The 15,486-nt window shown below is 57.3% G+C and overlaps 6 protein-coding genes across 6 annotated transcripts; 2 read left to right on the top strand and 4 right to left on the bottom strand.

Annotated features, from left to right (window-relative positions):
- Positions 1–1,731: 1,731 nt before the first annotated feature.
- On the bottom strand, positions 1,732–4,235 carry GLN1 (uncharacterized protein; the record flags this gene model as incomplete). Its single annotated transcript, XM_060599739.1, has 6 exons — positions 1,732–2,274; positions 2,325–2,627; positions 2,680–2,825; positions 2,930–3,034; positions 3,558–3,585; positions 4,233–4,235. 6 exons carry the CDS (start codon positions 4,233–4,235, stop codon positions 1,732–1,734), a joined length of 1,128 nt encoding a protein of 375 aa, XP_060456403.1.
- A 2,124-nt stretch (positions 4,236–6,359) lies between these two features.
- ATX1 (uncharacterized protein) lies at positions 6,360–7,161 on the top strand (the record flags this gene model as incomplete). Its single annotated transcript, XM_060599738.1, has 3 exons — positions 6,360–6,365; positions 6,411–6,504; positions 7,001–7,161. 3 exons carry the CDS (start codon positions 6,360–6,362, stop codon positions 7,159–7,161), a joined length of 261 nt encoding a protein of 86 aa, XP_060456402.1.
- A 142-nt stretch (positions 7,162–7,303) lies between these two features.
- On the bottom strand, positions 7,304–8,300 carry CcaverHIS019_0312060 (uncharacterized protein; the record flags this gene model as incomplete). Its single annotated transcript, XM_060599737.1, has 4 exons — positions 7,304–7,498; positions 7,621–7,740; positions 7,788–7,848; positions 7,882–8,300. The coding sequence occupies 4 exons, from the start codon at positions 8,298–8,300 to the stop codon at positions 7,304–7,306; spliced, it is 795 nt and encodes a 264-aa protein (XP_060456401.1).
- A 782-nt stretch (positions 8,301–9,082) lies between these two features.
- On the bottom strand, positions 9,083–10,322 carry CcaverHIS019_0312050 (uncharacterized protein; the record flags this gene model as incomplete). Its single annotated transcript, XM_060599736.1, has 4 exons — positions 9,083–9,637; positions 9,671–9,725; positions 9,760–10,232; positions 10,296–10,322. The coding sequence occupies 4 exons, from the start codon at positions 10,320–10,322 to the stop codon at positions 9,083–9,085; spliced, it is 1,110 nt and encodes a 369-aa protein (XP_060456400.1).
- A 526-nt stretch (positions 10,323–10,848) lies between these two features.
- Positions 10,849–13,147, bottom strand: CcaverHIS019_0312040 (uncharacterized protein; the record flags this gene model as incomplete). Its single annotated transcript, XM_060599735.1, has 8 exons — positions 10,849–11,087; positions 11,138–11,309; positions 11,365–11,492; positions 11,528–11,999; positions 12,037–12,262; positions 12,298–12,464; positions 12,510–12,667; positions 12,898–13,147. 8 exons carry the CDS (start codon positions 13,145–13,147, stop codon positions 10,849–10,851), a joined length of 1,812 nt encoding a protein of 603 aa, XP_060456399.1.
- Positions 13,148–13,505: 358 nt separating this feature from the next.
- Positions 13,506–15,302, top strand: CcaverHIS019_0312030 (uncharacterized protein; the record flags this gene model as incomplete). Its single annotated transcript, XM_060599734.1, has 4 exons — positions 13,506–13,659; positions 13,696–13,981; positions 14,014–14,551; positions 14,586–15,302. 4 exons carry the CDS (start codon positions 13,506–13,508, stop codon positions 15,300–15,302), a joined length of 1,695 nt encoding a protein of 564 aa, XP_060456398.1.
- Positions 15,303–15,486: the final 184 nt, after the last annotated feature.

Raw genomic sequence — 15,486 nt, 5'->3', positions numbered from 1 at the left:
ACGGAGCGCCATTCGGTTCGACTACAGCAGATTAAGCGTCCATCAGCTTCCGCCGCTTGACGAGCCCGAGATACTGGTGCGTGGTGGACTCGTCTGCGTCAATCGCGTTGACGGCGTCATAGACCGACGTCGCCGTCGTGGCTGGTGAGACTGCCGGTGAGGTTCTGGAATCCTTCTTCTCTGCACACCTGCACCCTGAGGTGGTCGACCTCGTTCTTCAGTCGGGCCGTCTGCACGGCCGGCTGGGGACTGCAAGGGTTGGACTACTAGTAGAGGTCCAAGCCGCTTCGAGCCGGACAAGCTGCCCCTCGAGCACAGCGATCGCGGCCTTGTCCTCCTCACTGCCGGACAAGAGCTCGCCGTTTCTAGTTCGCAAGCTAGCGCACATAACCTGGGGCGTTTGATTTGTGGCCCGGAACCTCTTGCTCGAGACCTCCAGGCTCGGTTGACCACTTGTCTACTGGTTTGTCGCGCTTAAGAGAATTGAGAATCACATCGTTTTTGTTGGGAGTATCGATAGCAGCCTCATTTTTGTTCAGAGTATCGACATTAGCCTCATCGGTGTGATTTGCAAGCAGCGCCTCTATCTCGGCCTGGGGTCATTGAGCACGAGCTCGGGCTGTAGTTGCTGTGTGGGCAGCTGAAGTGAGATGGCAGGGAGTGTAGTTGAAAGTGTGAGGTGATCAAGGTAAGAGTTGATCAGTTGAATACCGAGTGCCAGCGTGTATCCCTCTGTAAGACCGTTCTGGTCCTGGCCATCGGGGATTACGGGGTGGTCGTCAACAGAAGGGACGTGCACTGCACACGTCCCAGGCCGAGGTCAACACTCGGCCTCCTGCCACTCCATATCCACGATGCACGAGACATGTCGGGCGGACTCATGAGTCTCGCTAACGTAGTGACGCGTCGAGTCGATGGAGACGAGTTCCCTTGTGGCCTCGCGAGGTGTACTTTGGCGGCTTTGGTCACGTGCTTGGTGGCTTTGGTCACGTGCTTGGTGGCTTTGGTCACGTGTTTGGTGGCTTGGTCACGTGCTTTGGTTTGTCACTTGCCTGATTGTCACGTGACTGTATGCCTCTTTCTTTCCCACGGCTGCTGCGTCCCACAATTTGTCTCCGGTCTGCGATTCCCGATCCATGCCCGAGGTGTGGCGAAACTGCTCCTTCCTGACAACGGGGTGGCGAAACAGCTCCTTCCTGACAACAGGGTGGCGAAACTGCTCCTTCCTGACAACAAGGGTGGCGAGCACAGGCCAGAAGCAGCGCCAAAGGTCAGAACGATGGGCTTCGAGGTCATTCAGATAAGATACAAGATATGAGATAGCATGCTTGCCATATATCAACCGTGCTGTGTGCTTGCGGGCAACAAGTTCGCCGCGTATCCCGGCAGAGGTCCCTGATACTTGATGCCCGCCAGGTCCGGCGTGGGAACCTGTCGACGTGCTGTGCACCGCGTGGACCGCGCACCGCGTCTGGTCCGACGTGTCAAGGCCATTATCAGCACACACACCTGTCAGAGATAACGATAGCGTTCGTTGCGCACACGACTGTTGACCGCAACGACATGCTCACTCAACGCTACCAATCCTCACCCAGTCGCGGTCTGTAAAGACGCTGCATAAAGGGACTATGAACAATAACGACCCCATGTACAGACGCCCGTGTAACGCCTTACGCTGTCCTGCCTTCCAAACCAATGTACATACACAAATCGTCACGTCCACCGGACCAATTACACGTTAAGAATAGTCGTCTCAACGATAATGCTGGTAACACGGTAAGGATCGATGTTCGAGGCCGGGCGGCGGTCCTCAATATATCCGTGGCCGGCGGCACCGACGTGACGGGGGATACGAATAGAGGCACCACGGTTGGCAACGCCGGCCGAGAACGTGTGCATGGAGGCGGTCTCGTGGAGGCCGGTCAGACGCTGGTCGTTGTCCTCGCCGTAGACGGCCATGTGGTCGAGGTGGCGGGCCTCGAGCTTCTGGATGGCAGCCTCGATCGCGGCCATACCCTTGCCGGGCGTGCGCATAGCCTTGGTCGAGTAGTTCGAGTGGCAGCCGGCACCGTTCCAGTCGCCCTTGAGGGGCTTGGGGTGGAACGAGGGCTTGATGCCCCACTCCTCACCGATACGGAGGAGGAGGAAACGGGCCATCCAGAGGTGGTCACCAAGCACAATGCCCTCACATGGGCCGACCTGGAACTCCCACTGCGAGGGCATGACCTCGGCGTTGATGCCCGAGATCTTGACACCGGCGTAGAGGCAGGCACGCTGGTGTGTGAGCAAGATTTCAAGTGACGTTTGGCAACATTCAAACTTACGTAGTGGGCCTCGATGAAGTCACGGGCAAAGACCTTGCCCGCACCGACACCGCAGTAGTAGGGGCCCTGGGGACCGGGGAAACCGTTCTTGGGCCAGCCGAAGACCTGGCCGTCGGCGTCGAAGAGGGTGTACTCCTGCTCGAGACCGAACCAGGGCTCCTCAGCCTTGGCAGCGTCCATCACCTTTTTGCAGTGAGCACGGTGGTTGGACTTGTTGGCAGTGCCGTCGTTGTCGTAGCACTCGCAGAGAACGAGGATGTTGGCACCGCCGCGGAAGGGGTCCTTGAAGATGGCAACGGGACGCTGATCATGTTAGCAAAAGCACGTGTTGAAAAGGTTCTTGTGTTAGACTTACGAGGAACACGTCCGAGTTGTCACCGGGGGCCTGGTTGGTAGACGAGCCGTCAAAGTTCCACTCGCGGAGGTCGGCAACCGAGGCGGGCGACTCGTCGAGGGTCATGGTCTTGGAGCGGAGACCGTTGTCGCCATCGATCCAGATGTCTGGATTGGGTCAGCCAAAGAGATCGACACATCAACAGGGGACAGTGCGTTGGACCCGACTGTGGATGGGTGGGTGGGTGGGTAGGGGTAGGGGTAGTACTTACACTCAGCCTGGACCGAGGAGCCCTGGTCGAGCGCCATGTAAGGCGCGAGGAGGTCGACGCGCTTGGTGGGGATAAGAGACGACATGATGTCTGAGGTGTTTGGGGCTGGATGGGTGGAAATGCGGATGGGATGGGTTGGCAGTTGCAAGGTATATAGAGTAGTTTATGGATGGGAAGAAGGGAGCGAGGGTTTGTTAGAGGGGGGGCGGTGGGTGGAGTGATTGTTGGGCATAAGAGCAGAGGCAAAGGGTAGTTTTGAGGGATGAGGGTAATTGCGTGGCGAATCCGGTTACAGAATTCCAACCGTGCAGTGTAGAGGCAGAGTAGGTGGATTTGTGTGTGCGGGGATTTGGTTACCAAAATGATACCGTCATAAAGCCGCAGCGTAATGACAATGACGATGCACAGCAGAAGGAAGACCGAGTAATGAAACAAGTGGCGTGAGAAAAGATGGATGACGATGTAGACGCGTAAAGTGTCAGCAAAGGCTACGTGGGGGTTGGTGATAAAAGGCAATGCAGTATCCAGGCCCAAGTTGGCTGGGCGATTTGGTCGTGTGGGGGAAAGTGGGTCGACTGTGGGCGGGGCCACGGACCACGGGGTGGGCTGATCAAGGAGAGAGACTCACGGTTGGGTGGAGGAAATGAAGGAAGGTGCTTGCGAAAGCGAGAGAAGAGCCTGAAAGGGCTTGGGTTTTATGGATAAAGAGGAGGAGAGAGGATGAGGATGAGTTCAATCGGGATACCGAAGAACAAGAGAGTAGAGGATGTTAGGATGAGGACGGACTTGAGGATGAGGAGGGTGTGAGAGAGTGGCCAGTCGTGTGTCCTTATCTTACATCTGCTTGTCGACCGATCTGTACCCTGTCGGTCTGTTGTGAGTTGTGACTCGCTCTGAATCTGAATCTAGCTTTTTTCCCCCGAGCTCCCAAGCCTGGCATAGCGTAGGAGGCCCCGAGTTCCCGACCACTCCGGCCCCCCGGTCACCCAGCCACCCGGCAACCCCGCCCGTGGACCGCAAACAGTCACAAGGTTGGCCGCTGGAGTTATGCCTTTGCCGCGGTTACCAACTGTTACAGGCAGATTTACTACTGTGCCCCAAGAGCACTGTGCCCAGCCGGGTATTCAGGAGAAGGGGTGTAAGGAGAGACAAGCTAAGCTGGGTGCGAGCGAGAGTCACACATAGTTAGCTTTGACTCTGTAGTTATTCGAAGGCATCACACCAGAGGGTAAATTGCAAGGGCCTCCTTAAGATAAGTGAATTCTCATGATTGGTCACTGTGTTTAGTTGTCTTAGGGTAAACCATTTTGAATCCTGAATTCATCACCGAGCGAGTTGAGCAGCAAGCCCCTGTCTCTGGTGTTATTCCCTTGTTCCTTTTCCATTCCACCCCTTATGTCCCCCTTACTGCCTCCAAGCCAAGTTCCCTAATACCCTTTTGAGAATGAACAGACGGCGGCTGGTAGATACACTGTGCCGATCAGCTGCACCGTGGCTTGTACACGCTTTGTAGATGGCTTGGGCTGTAGACGCGCTCAAAATGCTCGACTCATCGAAACCAAATCGGGACTGTCGACAATTACAAGATGACAAGTCTGCGCTAACTGTATCACCCCATAGAATCCAATTGGTCACTCACTTTGTTAGCTTTATACACCCTTTCCTCCCACCAAGCTTCGCGAACAACCTCTCCGAACAAACTGGGGTCTTGAGGTGCATTGGGTGGGATGAAAGGGTGGGTGGCTTCTCCCCGAGGTATGACCGTCCTGTGCGTCATAGGCATCACTTCCGAGCTTTTGCTTTACGCCTTCCTCCCACACACCCACGGCCCACGGTCAAGGTGCCTTCTGTACCTCAATGTTTGATCACGTCTTCATTCTCCTCAAGCCTGACTCCCCAGTCCTCGAGTCCGGCGGTGTGGCCCCGCCAAACTAGCTTCCGGCGCCGGGTGAGGTCGGGACCACCAAGCACCAAGTACCACACCACATTCTCGCTTCCGCAGTGGGATTAGACACGCCTCAGGATTCACCAAGAGACAAGGTGTCAGATATCAACATAGATGCTAAACACGCACGCGGCGATATCAACCACGCCAATCCCCCTTCTCCATGGGGCGCGGGGAGAGTCTAGCCTGGCGCCCCACAGATCCTTGTGATCCCAGTGATCCCAGATATCTCAGAGACGAGCAGTGCGTATCGCGATTTGCGGAGGTGGGGTGATACGGTTGCCTGCCTAGACTACTTCCGACTGGCTAGTCGCTTGTCGTCGCTTGCCATCTTTGCTTCCGATACAGCTATATCGTGTATGTTATCTAGTCTATTGGACATGAGATGAGATGGGCGCGTGTAACTCGGATCAGCTGATAGCTGTGATGTGTGACAGGCCTCCGTGTTTGACGGCTTGTTTGTGTTGCGTTCACAGCCTCGTCCTCAGCGCCTCAGCACAGCTACTATTCAGTTAATCTGAAATGTAGCAGCTACACAGCCATCCCGCCATCCCTCCGTGTCTCGGTACCCACAATCGTCACATTGTACAGATCTGATCGGAGATGTGCGAATGGGCATGTGTCGTGTGACCTGTGACCTGTGTCTTATATGTGGTGTCAACTGTAGTATTGAGTGTGTGGCGCTGTTAGCCCAAGTGAAGAGTACCACCATAGTCTAAATCTCTACATGTGACTGACACTCGGCCATCACCGACGCCGACATGCAATCCGCACGCCAACCTTAAGCGTCTCCAGATCGGGCAATGGGGACTTGCAGATCAGCAGACGCCCCGCGGGAGCTACAATTCGGCTCGACTCGACTTGCTATGCTCCGACCCGTCGCACCAGCTCGTGTGACAGCGTAAGTGGCAATTATTGCTCGCGAGCTACGGGCAACTGTATTCTCCGGCGCGCAACCATCGTCTTCTGATCTGCCTACCTGCCTTGGCGGACGCCTCAGACGAGCTTCCAATCCTAATCTGGAGCAAGCCATGCAGCGGGCGCTTACCGCGCGGACTGGAATTATTCCGCGGAACCCCCGCTCCGCTACCCTAGGCATGCGCTTGAGCATGCCAAGTCTGGACGCAGGGGGGTGGGGAATATATGTAGTGAATCGATGAATGTTTGGTCAGTCTTTGTCGCCATGTGGCTGTAGTTGCCAGCTTGCAGCGTGCGAGAAATGGCCAACTTGTCGTACACAAAGAACAAAGTCGCGCAAGTCGCGCAGCCAGCAAAGCACAAATCCCTCTTCCTCATACATAGTCTACCCGCGTGCATTTTGCCGCATTTTGCCTCTTGGCCTCTTAGTCATGCACCTTTGGCGGAGATGTCCGGGACTCCGCCCACGCGAAAAAGACGCGTCTGACGCCATCGTGGCGAGAACTATAACAACAACGTACGTCGTGGTATCTTATTGATATTCTCTCACCACTTCTCTAACTCATCATGGCAGTGAGTCCAGGACCGAGCCCGCCCAAAATCCAAGCCTAATACCAGACCACAGGCCCAGCTTACAACTACACCGTCAAGATGACGTGTGGCGGGTGCTCGGGCGCAATCGAGCGTGTCCTCAAGAAGAACATTGAGGCGCGTGAGTTGGAACACCTGGACTGCTGAATTGTGCTGATGCTGATGCTCTCTTCGTTTCACGCACACTTTCACTTGACCTGTGACCCCGTCGCCCGTGCAACGCCTGTCACCAAACGCCCTTCTGTCGTCTGTGGCCCTCTTGACCCCTCGGTGGCCCGTCCGCACCCTCCGCACCCTCCGCACCTGTCCCACTGTTCGCGTGCCCCACCCGATCTGCGCTTGGACCCGCCCCCGGACCCGGTTGGTTCTTCCGCGCCGCATCTGTTACCTACCTGTTACCCCGTTGCCCCGACGGTCTCGCCGGTCTCGCTTCGGATTCCCCTCGTACCGGCTTGGTCATGGTTCGGACCGGTCCACCACCGACTGGCTCACGTCATGCGCCGGTACCATGATCGTGTTGTTTACGCTCCCTCTCCCGCTTTCCCTCTCACTCGTTTCCTCCTCATCCCAATACATTCACTCACTACATTCGCTCACTTCGCTCGCTCCCACCACAGCCAACGGCTACACCGTCTCGCTCCCCACCCAGCGCGTCGTCGTGTACGGCCCCTCGCTTCCCCCCTTCGAGACCATCACCGAGAAGATTGCCAAGACGGGCAAGGAGATCCTCTCCAAGGAGGAGATTGCTGCCGGCGCCCCTGTTCCCCCCGTTGCGTAAGCCGGCCAAGCCGGCCAGCAAGGGGCAGTTGTAAAGCTGAGAGCTGTAAGGCTGCGATCTGTCGACCGCGCCAGAGTACCGAAGTAGTAGATGTATATACATGCGTACAACAATGCGGGTCAGCAGGCCAGCAGGCCAGCTGCTAGTAGCCGATTGGGCTTGTCGCCTTTCCCGTCTCCTTGGCGTGATTGCTGACTGCGCTACTCGTCTCGTTCGCGCACCCGCAGTCATACACGTCGTTGAGGGTCAAACAGTCAAATTCTGGCTTGTGCAGCCGCTCGTTGACAATGTTGTGCACCGAGCAGAGCCACATGGACGCGGCCTTGCGCGACGAGGTCTGGTGTTAGCCGTGATGAACAAGTTGAGGTCTCAATGACGAATGACGACACTTGTCCAGTTCCCTCCCCACATGGAAACACGGGTCCCTGGCGACTGACCACACCATCACACGCCACTCACCTGTGGAGGATACTTCTTGAGCATTTTCTGGAAGTGCTCCGCACACTCGCCGCACGGATAAAGCCTTGAGAAGAGGTAAAAGAACGACTTGAGCGCCGCGCGGTCGTCTGGTGTCGGGAGCTGCCATCAGCCACGCCCTCACTTCCTGCCTCCTCCTTCCTCCTTACCTCGGGATACCTTAGCGTCATGAGATGGAGGACCCGCCACGCTGCCCTTCCCAACTCGGCCCTGCTGTCAGCTCATCCCCAGACAACAACGTACTTGGCAGTAGCGTTCCCGAGATGCGGCATGATGACAGCACCAGAGATGACGTCTTGGGGCACGCTGTATTCCAGAGACCCCTCATTGCTCTCCTTGCTCTCCTTGCCATCCTTGCCCTCCTTGCCCTCCTTTCCCTCCTTGCCCCCCTTGCCCTCTGCCGCAGATCCAGTGTCGCCCGCGAAATTCTCCTTATCGACGACCGCCTTGCCCGCATCATTCTCGCGCCCCGCGCTGAAATCTCCCGTCTCCGGCATCACCGGGTCGCGCCAGTGCGCCGAATCAATTCCCCCCTGATCTAGTTTATCCGTCACCTCTCCTTCCTTAGATGACGAAGCGGGGTAGAAAATGAACGCTGTCGGTACCGTCACGAGAATGAGGGCGACTAGGAAGATGCGCGCAAAGCGCGATATGGACAGCATGGTAATGAGTGTGGGTGTTGTGTTGGTTTGTGGTTTTGGTTGTGGTTGTGGTAGTTGTGATTGTGGATGTTGTTAGTGGTGGGTGAGGTGGCGATGGAACGCGACTTACTGTAGAGATGGTGAGGTGGAGGTGGAGGTCCGTCACGTGACCAACCATGCCACCACATAGGAACGTGAAATAACTGTGCATACGTCGCAGGACATGACTAGTACAGAAGCAAGAATCCAGGAAAAGATGTCCAACTACTCACGTCGTTAGGTGGAGTATGAAGTGAGGTATGGGTGCTAAGAGGGCTTGGGTGATCCACTGCGGCGAGATGTTCCTTGGCAATCAATCTGCTGTACTGCTGTACTGCTGTCCAATACTCTGATCATTGTAAATGCGCAAGGGAACAGGCTTGGAAACTAAATGCTCAATCTACCCAGTTACCCATGTTCAACTTGCACGTCGCTAGGTTCCGTTGCGGTATCAACCTCCACCACTGTGGCAGTCTGTCCAGAGTCTCTGCATGCGTTGACACAATGTGGCGGCGTACGTGAGGCGGACCACGTGAGGTTGTCCCCTCGCTGCGACACACCTAGATGTCAACGAGTTTGGACGAATTGTACAATATGGACACCTTGCTTTCTCAATGAGCCTGCTGTCCACTGCAGACACCACCGGGCGGCACTCTTGCAGGACGGAAGAGCGACGGTGCAGTACGAGCTATTAAGGGACGAAAGTATACATCTCACATCATCTAGTGGCAGTGCAGGCACGCTGCACAGTATTTCCAACACTTCTACTCGGCGCTAAGGGAACGACGCTTCTTCGTCGAGCGGCTGCTCGTCTTGCGCGTGGCGCCCTTCTTGGACGTCTTCGTCATCTCGCTCGCGGAACGCTTGGCCTTGCGCACCGCCTTGACCTCTGGCACTGGAGTGGGGGCAGGCGAACCAGCGCTAGAAGGAGACGGGGCGGCCTCAGCGACAGCGACAGTCTCTGGGTCAATCTCGTCAGAATCCTCGTACACCGGCTCTGGCACCAGCTTTGGCCCATCCTCATCTGACGAATCCGTCATGTCGGCGATGGGGAGCTCGGCGACCATTTCGGCGTGCTCGTGCTCGTGCTCGTCGTCGTCCTCGACAACATCAAGGACGCCAACGGTGAACTCGCCGTCCTCCGCGACGTCGTCACCAACCTCATCGCCATCGTCGTCGGCCTCGTCAATGTCACCAATGTCGCTGTCCTCAGCGGCCGCGGGACCCTCGGCAACGGCGTCCCTATCATCCTCCATCATGTCAGCGGCCTCCTCATCCGCCGCCTTCTTGCTCCCCTTAACGACAACGTTGATGGTGATCTAGAAGTCAGGGAGGATGATTGGGGAGCGCACCATAACGTCCTTTCCGTTGATCTTGGCGTTCTTGCTGCCCGACCACCCGTGCGAGCTGATGTCAGTGATGAAAGACAGCGCCGACCTACCGCGTGTTGAACGTCTTCGGCTCCGCTGCGAACTCGATGTCCTCGACCGCGATCTGGATCGCCTGTGCGGTCGCGATAAAGTCCACGCCCGCAGCCTTGGCGCCGGCAGGCTTGGTGGCCTTGGCTGCGGTCTTGATCGCGCTTTTCTCCTTGGTGGTCTTCTCCTTCGGCGCCTTGGTGGTCTTCGCCTTTCTCTTTGGCTCAGACTTGCTGTCGTCCGTTTTGGAGCGGCTAATCTTCTCCTTGGTCTCCTTAGTAGCCTTGGTCAACTTCTCATTCGTAGTCTTGCTCTCCTTGGCCGCCTTGGACGACCTGCTCTCCTTCTCCTCGGCGACTTTCTCCGCCTTGCTCGCCTTCTTCTTGGCCGCGGCGACCTTCTTCGTCTCCTTCTCCTTGACCTGCTTCGCCTCAGCCGCAGCCTTGGTCTTGGCTGCGGTGTCCGCTTGGCGAGACGATTTAGGACGGGTTGGCTCCTGTGTGTAAGCCCAATCGAGAAAGGTGACAATGAGTTGAATGAGTGATGAGAGTGGACATACCTTCACTTTCTTCGCGGTGGGTGCCATTATGCTTGGGTCGAGTGTAATGTATAGAGAGTGGTGTGTAGAGGGTAACCGGGTAGATTGAGGTGGTGAATAAGGAAGTAGAGGATGGTTGATTGCAGGAGGAGACAAAGAGTGGTTAGAAATGAAGTGAGGAGGGAAGGTTGGGATTGTTGTTGTGAGTCAAATCAGTAGTTTGGGTGATTCAGCCCTCGCGCCCCCCCACCCCACTCACCGTTAGCCCTCCCCCCTCCTCTCCTCCCCACTCGTGGCCCGTGCTCGGTTCACATCCTCCTACCAACCAAACAAGCGGTCCGTGCGCTCGTCCACATCTCACTCCGTGCGTCCTGCAAATGCAAGTTTGATACATGCTTTCGAAGAGGCATCATCGCGCGCGCCAGCGCTGCGCGCTCATGTTGTCGCGAGACTTGACAGACTTAGACTCGTCTGTTTGTGGATGTCCGACGAGTCGGCCATTCCCACGGTCGTCACGATACTCGTGTGTAGATATATTGATACAGTCCTGTTGGTCTGCGCACGCCGACTTTCTCTAGTGCATCTGTCCACCACCAGACCCACGAGTAACGCGGCTCTTTGGAAGCAGGAGCGCGCTGAAAGCAGTTACACCGTAGACGGCGGCGGTGACGATCAACGGCAACGTTGGCTGGATCGCCAGAAGCACTCCAGCAACGACAGGCGCAATCACACCTGCAAGACGTGAGAGCGCTGCCGACGTGCCACACGCTGTCCCGCGGATGCTCGTGCCGAACGTCTCGGGAGTCATGCCATCTGAAGGGTCAGGGTCAGTGCTGCGTTCGTTCAACGGCACGCAAACTCACAGAGCACAGCGTACATGGCTGTGCCAGTCAACGAGATCAACATGGAGCTGATCGTGCTGGCGACCTTGGAGCGTACGCGGATAAAGGCGAGCATAGCCAGGCCTGTCGCTAACGTGCACAGCGCAAGGCTCTTGCGGCGGCCGAGTTTGGTCTGAACCATCCATGCTCCCATCTGGACACAAGTCAGCACAGGCAGGAATGCGTGAGGTTTGCGTCATGGCACTCACCACAGAGCCCGGGCAGCCCGCAACCGCGTACAAGACGTATTCTTTCAGAGCTCCCTCAATTGCGTTGTCATCATCCCCCTGGCGGCTCTCAAGCACACTCGGCAGCCATACGTTGAACATGGTGTACGCTGGTGTCAGCTACAGCGTCGATGCAACAGCTTACCGAACGCCATCAGACCCCAGATGATCCACATGAGGATGACTGTCCGGCGCCACCGCGGCGAGAACAGCTTGGCCATCTGCTTCTGCCAGTCGTGCAGCCAGTCGAATCTGGGCTTCGAACGCCCGCCGCGTCGGCTACTCCGCGATCGTGGAGTGAGGGGAGACAGTGGAGAGAGCGGGCTTATAGGCGCCATAGGGGATGCCGGAGGTGACATGATTGGTTCGTCTGAGGGCGGGATGAGCGCGCGGGCCTCTTCGGCCCCGGACAGGTTTGACATGACCGACACGCCAGACTCGCCAGCTGCCTGCGACACTCGCACGTCATTATGGTCAATGTCCATGGAGTGCCGGTTGTAGTCGGCGATGGCTTGGAGAACGACGACTGCCTCCTTGTCGCGTCCAGATGAGACTAGATAACGGGGCGACTCGTGCAGCCGGAACAAGAGGCTGCGGGCAATGGCGCAGGCAAGGTTCTGTCCGTCAGCTCGATGATTACATGGTCACACTTACAATAGCTCCCAATGTAAAGAGAACATGGCGCCACCCGTTGTTTGCCCCGTTCTCAAAGTCACACGAGTCGTGATGACGGCAACTTGCGGACGGCAGAAGGAGATATCCAACGCCCGATGCCAGGACGGCCCCAAAGGAGAAGAAGACTGACAGGAGGGTCAAGAGATACTGCTTAGAGTGGGGAAGGTTCTCAAGGAAGAGAGTTCCGTCTGTTGGCATGGAGCCACTACAGGTCAGCTTTGCAGTGCTGGCCAAACTCACCCAACCGCCGTACCCAAGAAGAACATGCAGAGGCACAGCGCCCAGAAGTTTGGCGCAAAGCTGGCTGCAATGCCGAAGATTGCGGTGAGGAGAAGCGTGGAGTGGAAGGGAAGAGCGCGTCCGAGGATATCAGAGACGACGCCCCACCCAACTGCGCCAAGCATCATCTGCAGGTCAGCCAAGTGCATCGTTTTTGAACGAGTGTCACTCACCCCGGCCATCATGCTGGCGCTGAGAAGACCGGCGATCTCGCTTCCGAGATTGAAGTGGACGCGGACGCGGGGAAGCACGACTGCGATACACTGGAGGGCGCTGTTGTCGCTCATCCATCCGCAACCGCAGAGCGCGAAGAGACGCCATTGGTACGCGCCTGCGGGATCAGCATGTCACGGGCGTAAGGCGTGGAAGGTTTGTGAATCAGAGGAGATGAGACGATGTAATGTAATGCAATGAATGTAATGGGCGATTGCGCAGCAGGCGGCGAGCTCAGAGGCAAGATGGATGTGGACGCGTGGACACCGGCAAGTACGGCATACACCGGCCCGGCTCTCTCATACCAAGCCAAGTCACCGACCCAGTTCGTCTCCGGGGTCCACTCACCAAAGCCAAGCCGTTCAAGAGTCTCCTCAATGCCACGGTCGTCGTCGTCTCTAATCGCGTCGCGCACCGCCTCTTCAGATTCACTGCCGGATTCGTAAGATCGGCGCGGGGTTGAATAGGAGCTTCCCCCGGCCGAGATGGCACCATTTAGGCGTGCGTGGTTTGAGGCTTCTGGGGCTAAGTCGAGATGGGGAGTGACTGTGCGCGAATGTGTGCGCGAGTGAGTGCGCGAGTGATCTCGTGGCTTCATGTTGACGAGTTGAGGGATGTTGGTGTGAATTAACAGTAACAAGTAACGAGAGGAGTGGATAGCTAAAAGACTACAAGCAAATAGCACCACCTAGGTACCGCATCGGACCTCGAATAATCACTTGTCGGTTTTGTGTGGGGTGACGCGGGGCTGCCAAGCGGCCGTTGTAAGGGACAAGTCAAACACGTGACGTCAAACAGCATGGAAACCACGTTTCCCAAAATAGTCATCAGCCACGCGTCAAGGATCGAGGACGCGACTGAGGTTGACAATAAATGACGCGCTTTGGCCACTCTCCCAATCCCTCGAGCAATCCTTCAAACTTCGACCGCCGCGCTCTCCATTGTAGCCAACTCTGATGGAGGCCTTTGACACGGCCGATCTCGACGCCCAGATCGCGCAGCTCCAGGCGTTCAAGCAAGAGCGCCTCGCCAAGGCAGACGCGGACGCGCGAGAACGCGACAGGAACGCAGCCAATGTTCTTGTACACAGCACTCCTACCAAGGCCAAATGTGCGTGTCGCGTATCCTGGAGCGTGCTGATATCAGCGATACCTTCCGACCTCCCGGCTCCACCCTCCCAGCCCAAGTTCTCATCGTCTGCCTCGGCCTCTGGACCTTCTCGGCCTAGGAAGGCGGCACTCCCAGCCCTTCCCTCGTCTCGGAGCAGCTTTGCCACGACTCTCGCGCGGATACGGGCAGACGACGGTGGGAGCGGTTCCGAACCAGCTGTTCCCTCTCACGATCTGCGGCTGGGACCGGGCGAGTTCGGCCCAGATCCTGAGGACGGGGACGAATGGCGCTCCCTTGAACCCAACTCTGGCATCCGCCTATCGTGAGTTCGACCGCTTCACGCGCTGACAGCAGAAAGCGCGCCATGTCCCACGCCGAGGTTCAAGAACACCTGCGCGGTCGCTACTTCCTCCCGCCAGCGCGGATCTACACACTCGCGCGCCTCAGTCGCGACGGCGCGACATACAGCCTGCCCGTCGACGAGGAGTGGGTTACGATTGCGGTCGTAGCCGAGCGCAGCGAGGTGCGCACGAGTGGGGCCAAGGAGAGCGAAGCTGCCGATGACGGTGACGACTTGGATGACGACTCCTGGGCCTCATCCAAGTGGGATCTGAAAGGCAAGGGAAAGAGCAAGGACAAGGCCTCAAAGCAACGCACACAGCGCAAGTATATCAGCCTCACGCTTGTCTCTCTCCCGAACCCCTCCCAGCGTGGACGACCTAGCGGTGACGCGCACTTCCAGCTCCTTCTCTTCGAGGCCAACGCCAGTTATTGCAAAGGTGCAGAGCCGGCCTACCGCGGTGGATCCGGCGGCGCGTACGAGAAGTGGTCTAACCTGGCTGTCGGGAGTGTGATCGCCATTGTCAGCCCGCGCATTCTACGTCCATTAAAGGTGTGTACTCGGCAAGTGTGCTTGCTGACAGCAGTCTGGAGCTAAACCCCATCCTCTGACACTTCCCTTCGCTCTCAACCCAACCTCCGCTACCTCCATCACCATTATCGGGCACGCGACTGACCTTGGTAGCTGCCCCGTGCAAAAGCGCGACGGTACCGTGTGCAGCACATGGATCGACGCTCGACAAGACGGCCTGTGCGAGTACCACAAGTTGGAGGAGTTGAAGCGCGTCCGCGGTGGACGTGGGGAATTCGCCTCAGCAACATCGGCATTGGAAGGCATGTACCGCACCGAGAACAGGGCTGGCGTCCGACGCATACCACAAGGAGAGAGCGATGGTGCGACCTACGTCCTCGGAGCAGGCAAGGTCGTACACACAGGAAAGCGCAGTGCGCCTCCACCGACCCGGTTGAATAAGCGGCGGCGCGAAGATAAGGCCGCGATCGCCGCGTCTCTCGCGCGTCTCCTCGAGCGTAAGGACGACAACTCGCCTGGTGCTCAGTACCTGCGTGCTGCAGAGGCGGAGCGGCAGGGCACTAGCGGTGCTGCAAAAGCCGTGACGCCCACGGCGCGGAGACATGTCTTCTCAACAGCTGCTATCAACGCGATTGGCTTTGACCCACACCGCAATTTGGACAGCTCGGCACAACGATCTGCGCTGATAGCGGAGCTCAAGCAACCCGTCGATCGCACGAAGCTCGTACACAAACATAGTGAACCCAGTCCGGAGATGATTGACCTCGACTAGATGGTCCGTTCACGCCACGCTCGTTGTAGACTGAGCGAGATAAGCATGGGGCAGCAAAGGGTAGTGTATGCTTTTCAGCGTCGGCGGTACCCCACCGGGCGCTGCTATATTAGACGAACGCCGTAGGGCGCTACACATCCCGAGTGTATTTCATTCTGATTACCCCAGAAGGTCTAATCAGAGC

Source organism: Cutaneotrichosporon cavernicola (assembly GCF_030864355.1).
Source record: "Cutaneotrichosporon cavernicola HIS019 DNA, chromosome: 3".
NCBI classification, from domain to species: Eukaryota; Fungi; Basidiomycota; class Tremellomycetes; order Trichosporonales; family Trichosporonaceae; genus Cutaneotrichosporon; species Cutaneotrichosporon cavernicola.
The sequence above is the reverse complement of the archived record's forward strand: the minus strand, read 5'-3'. Positions and strand labels throughout refer to the sequence as shown.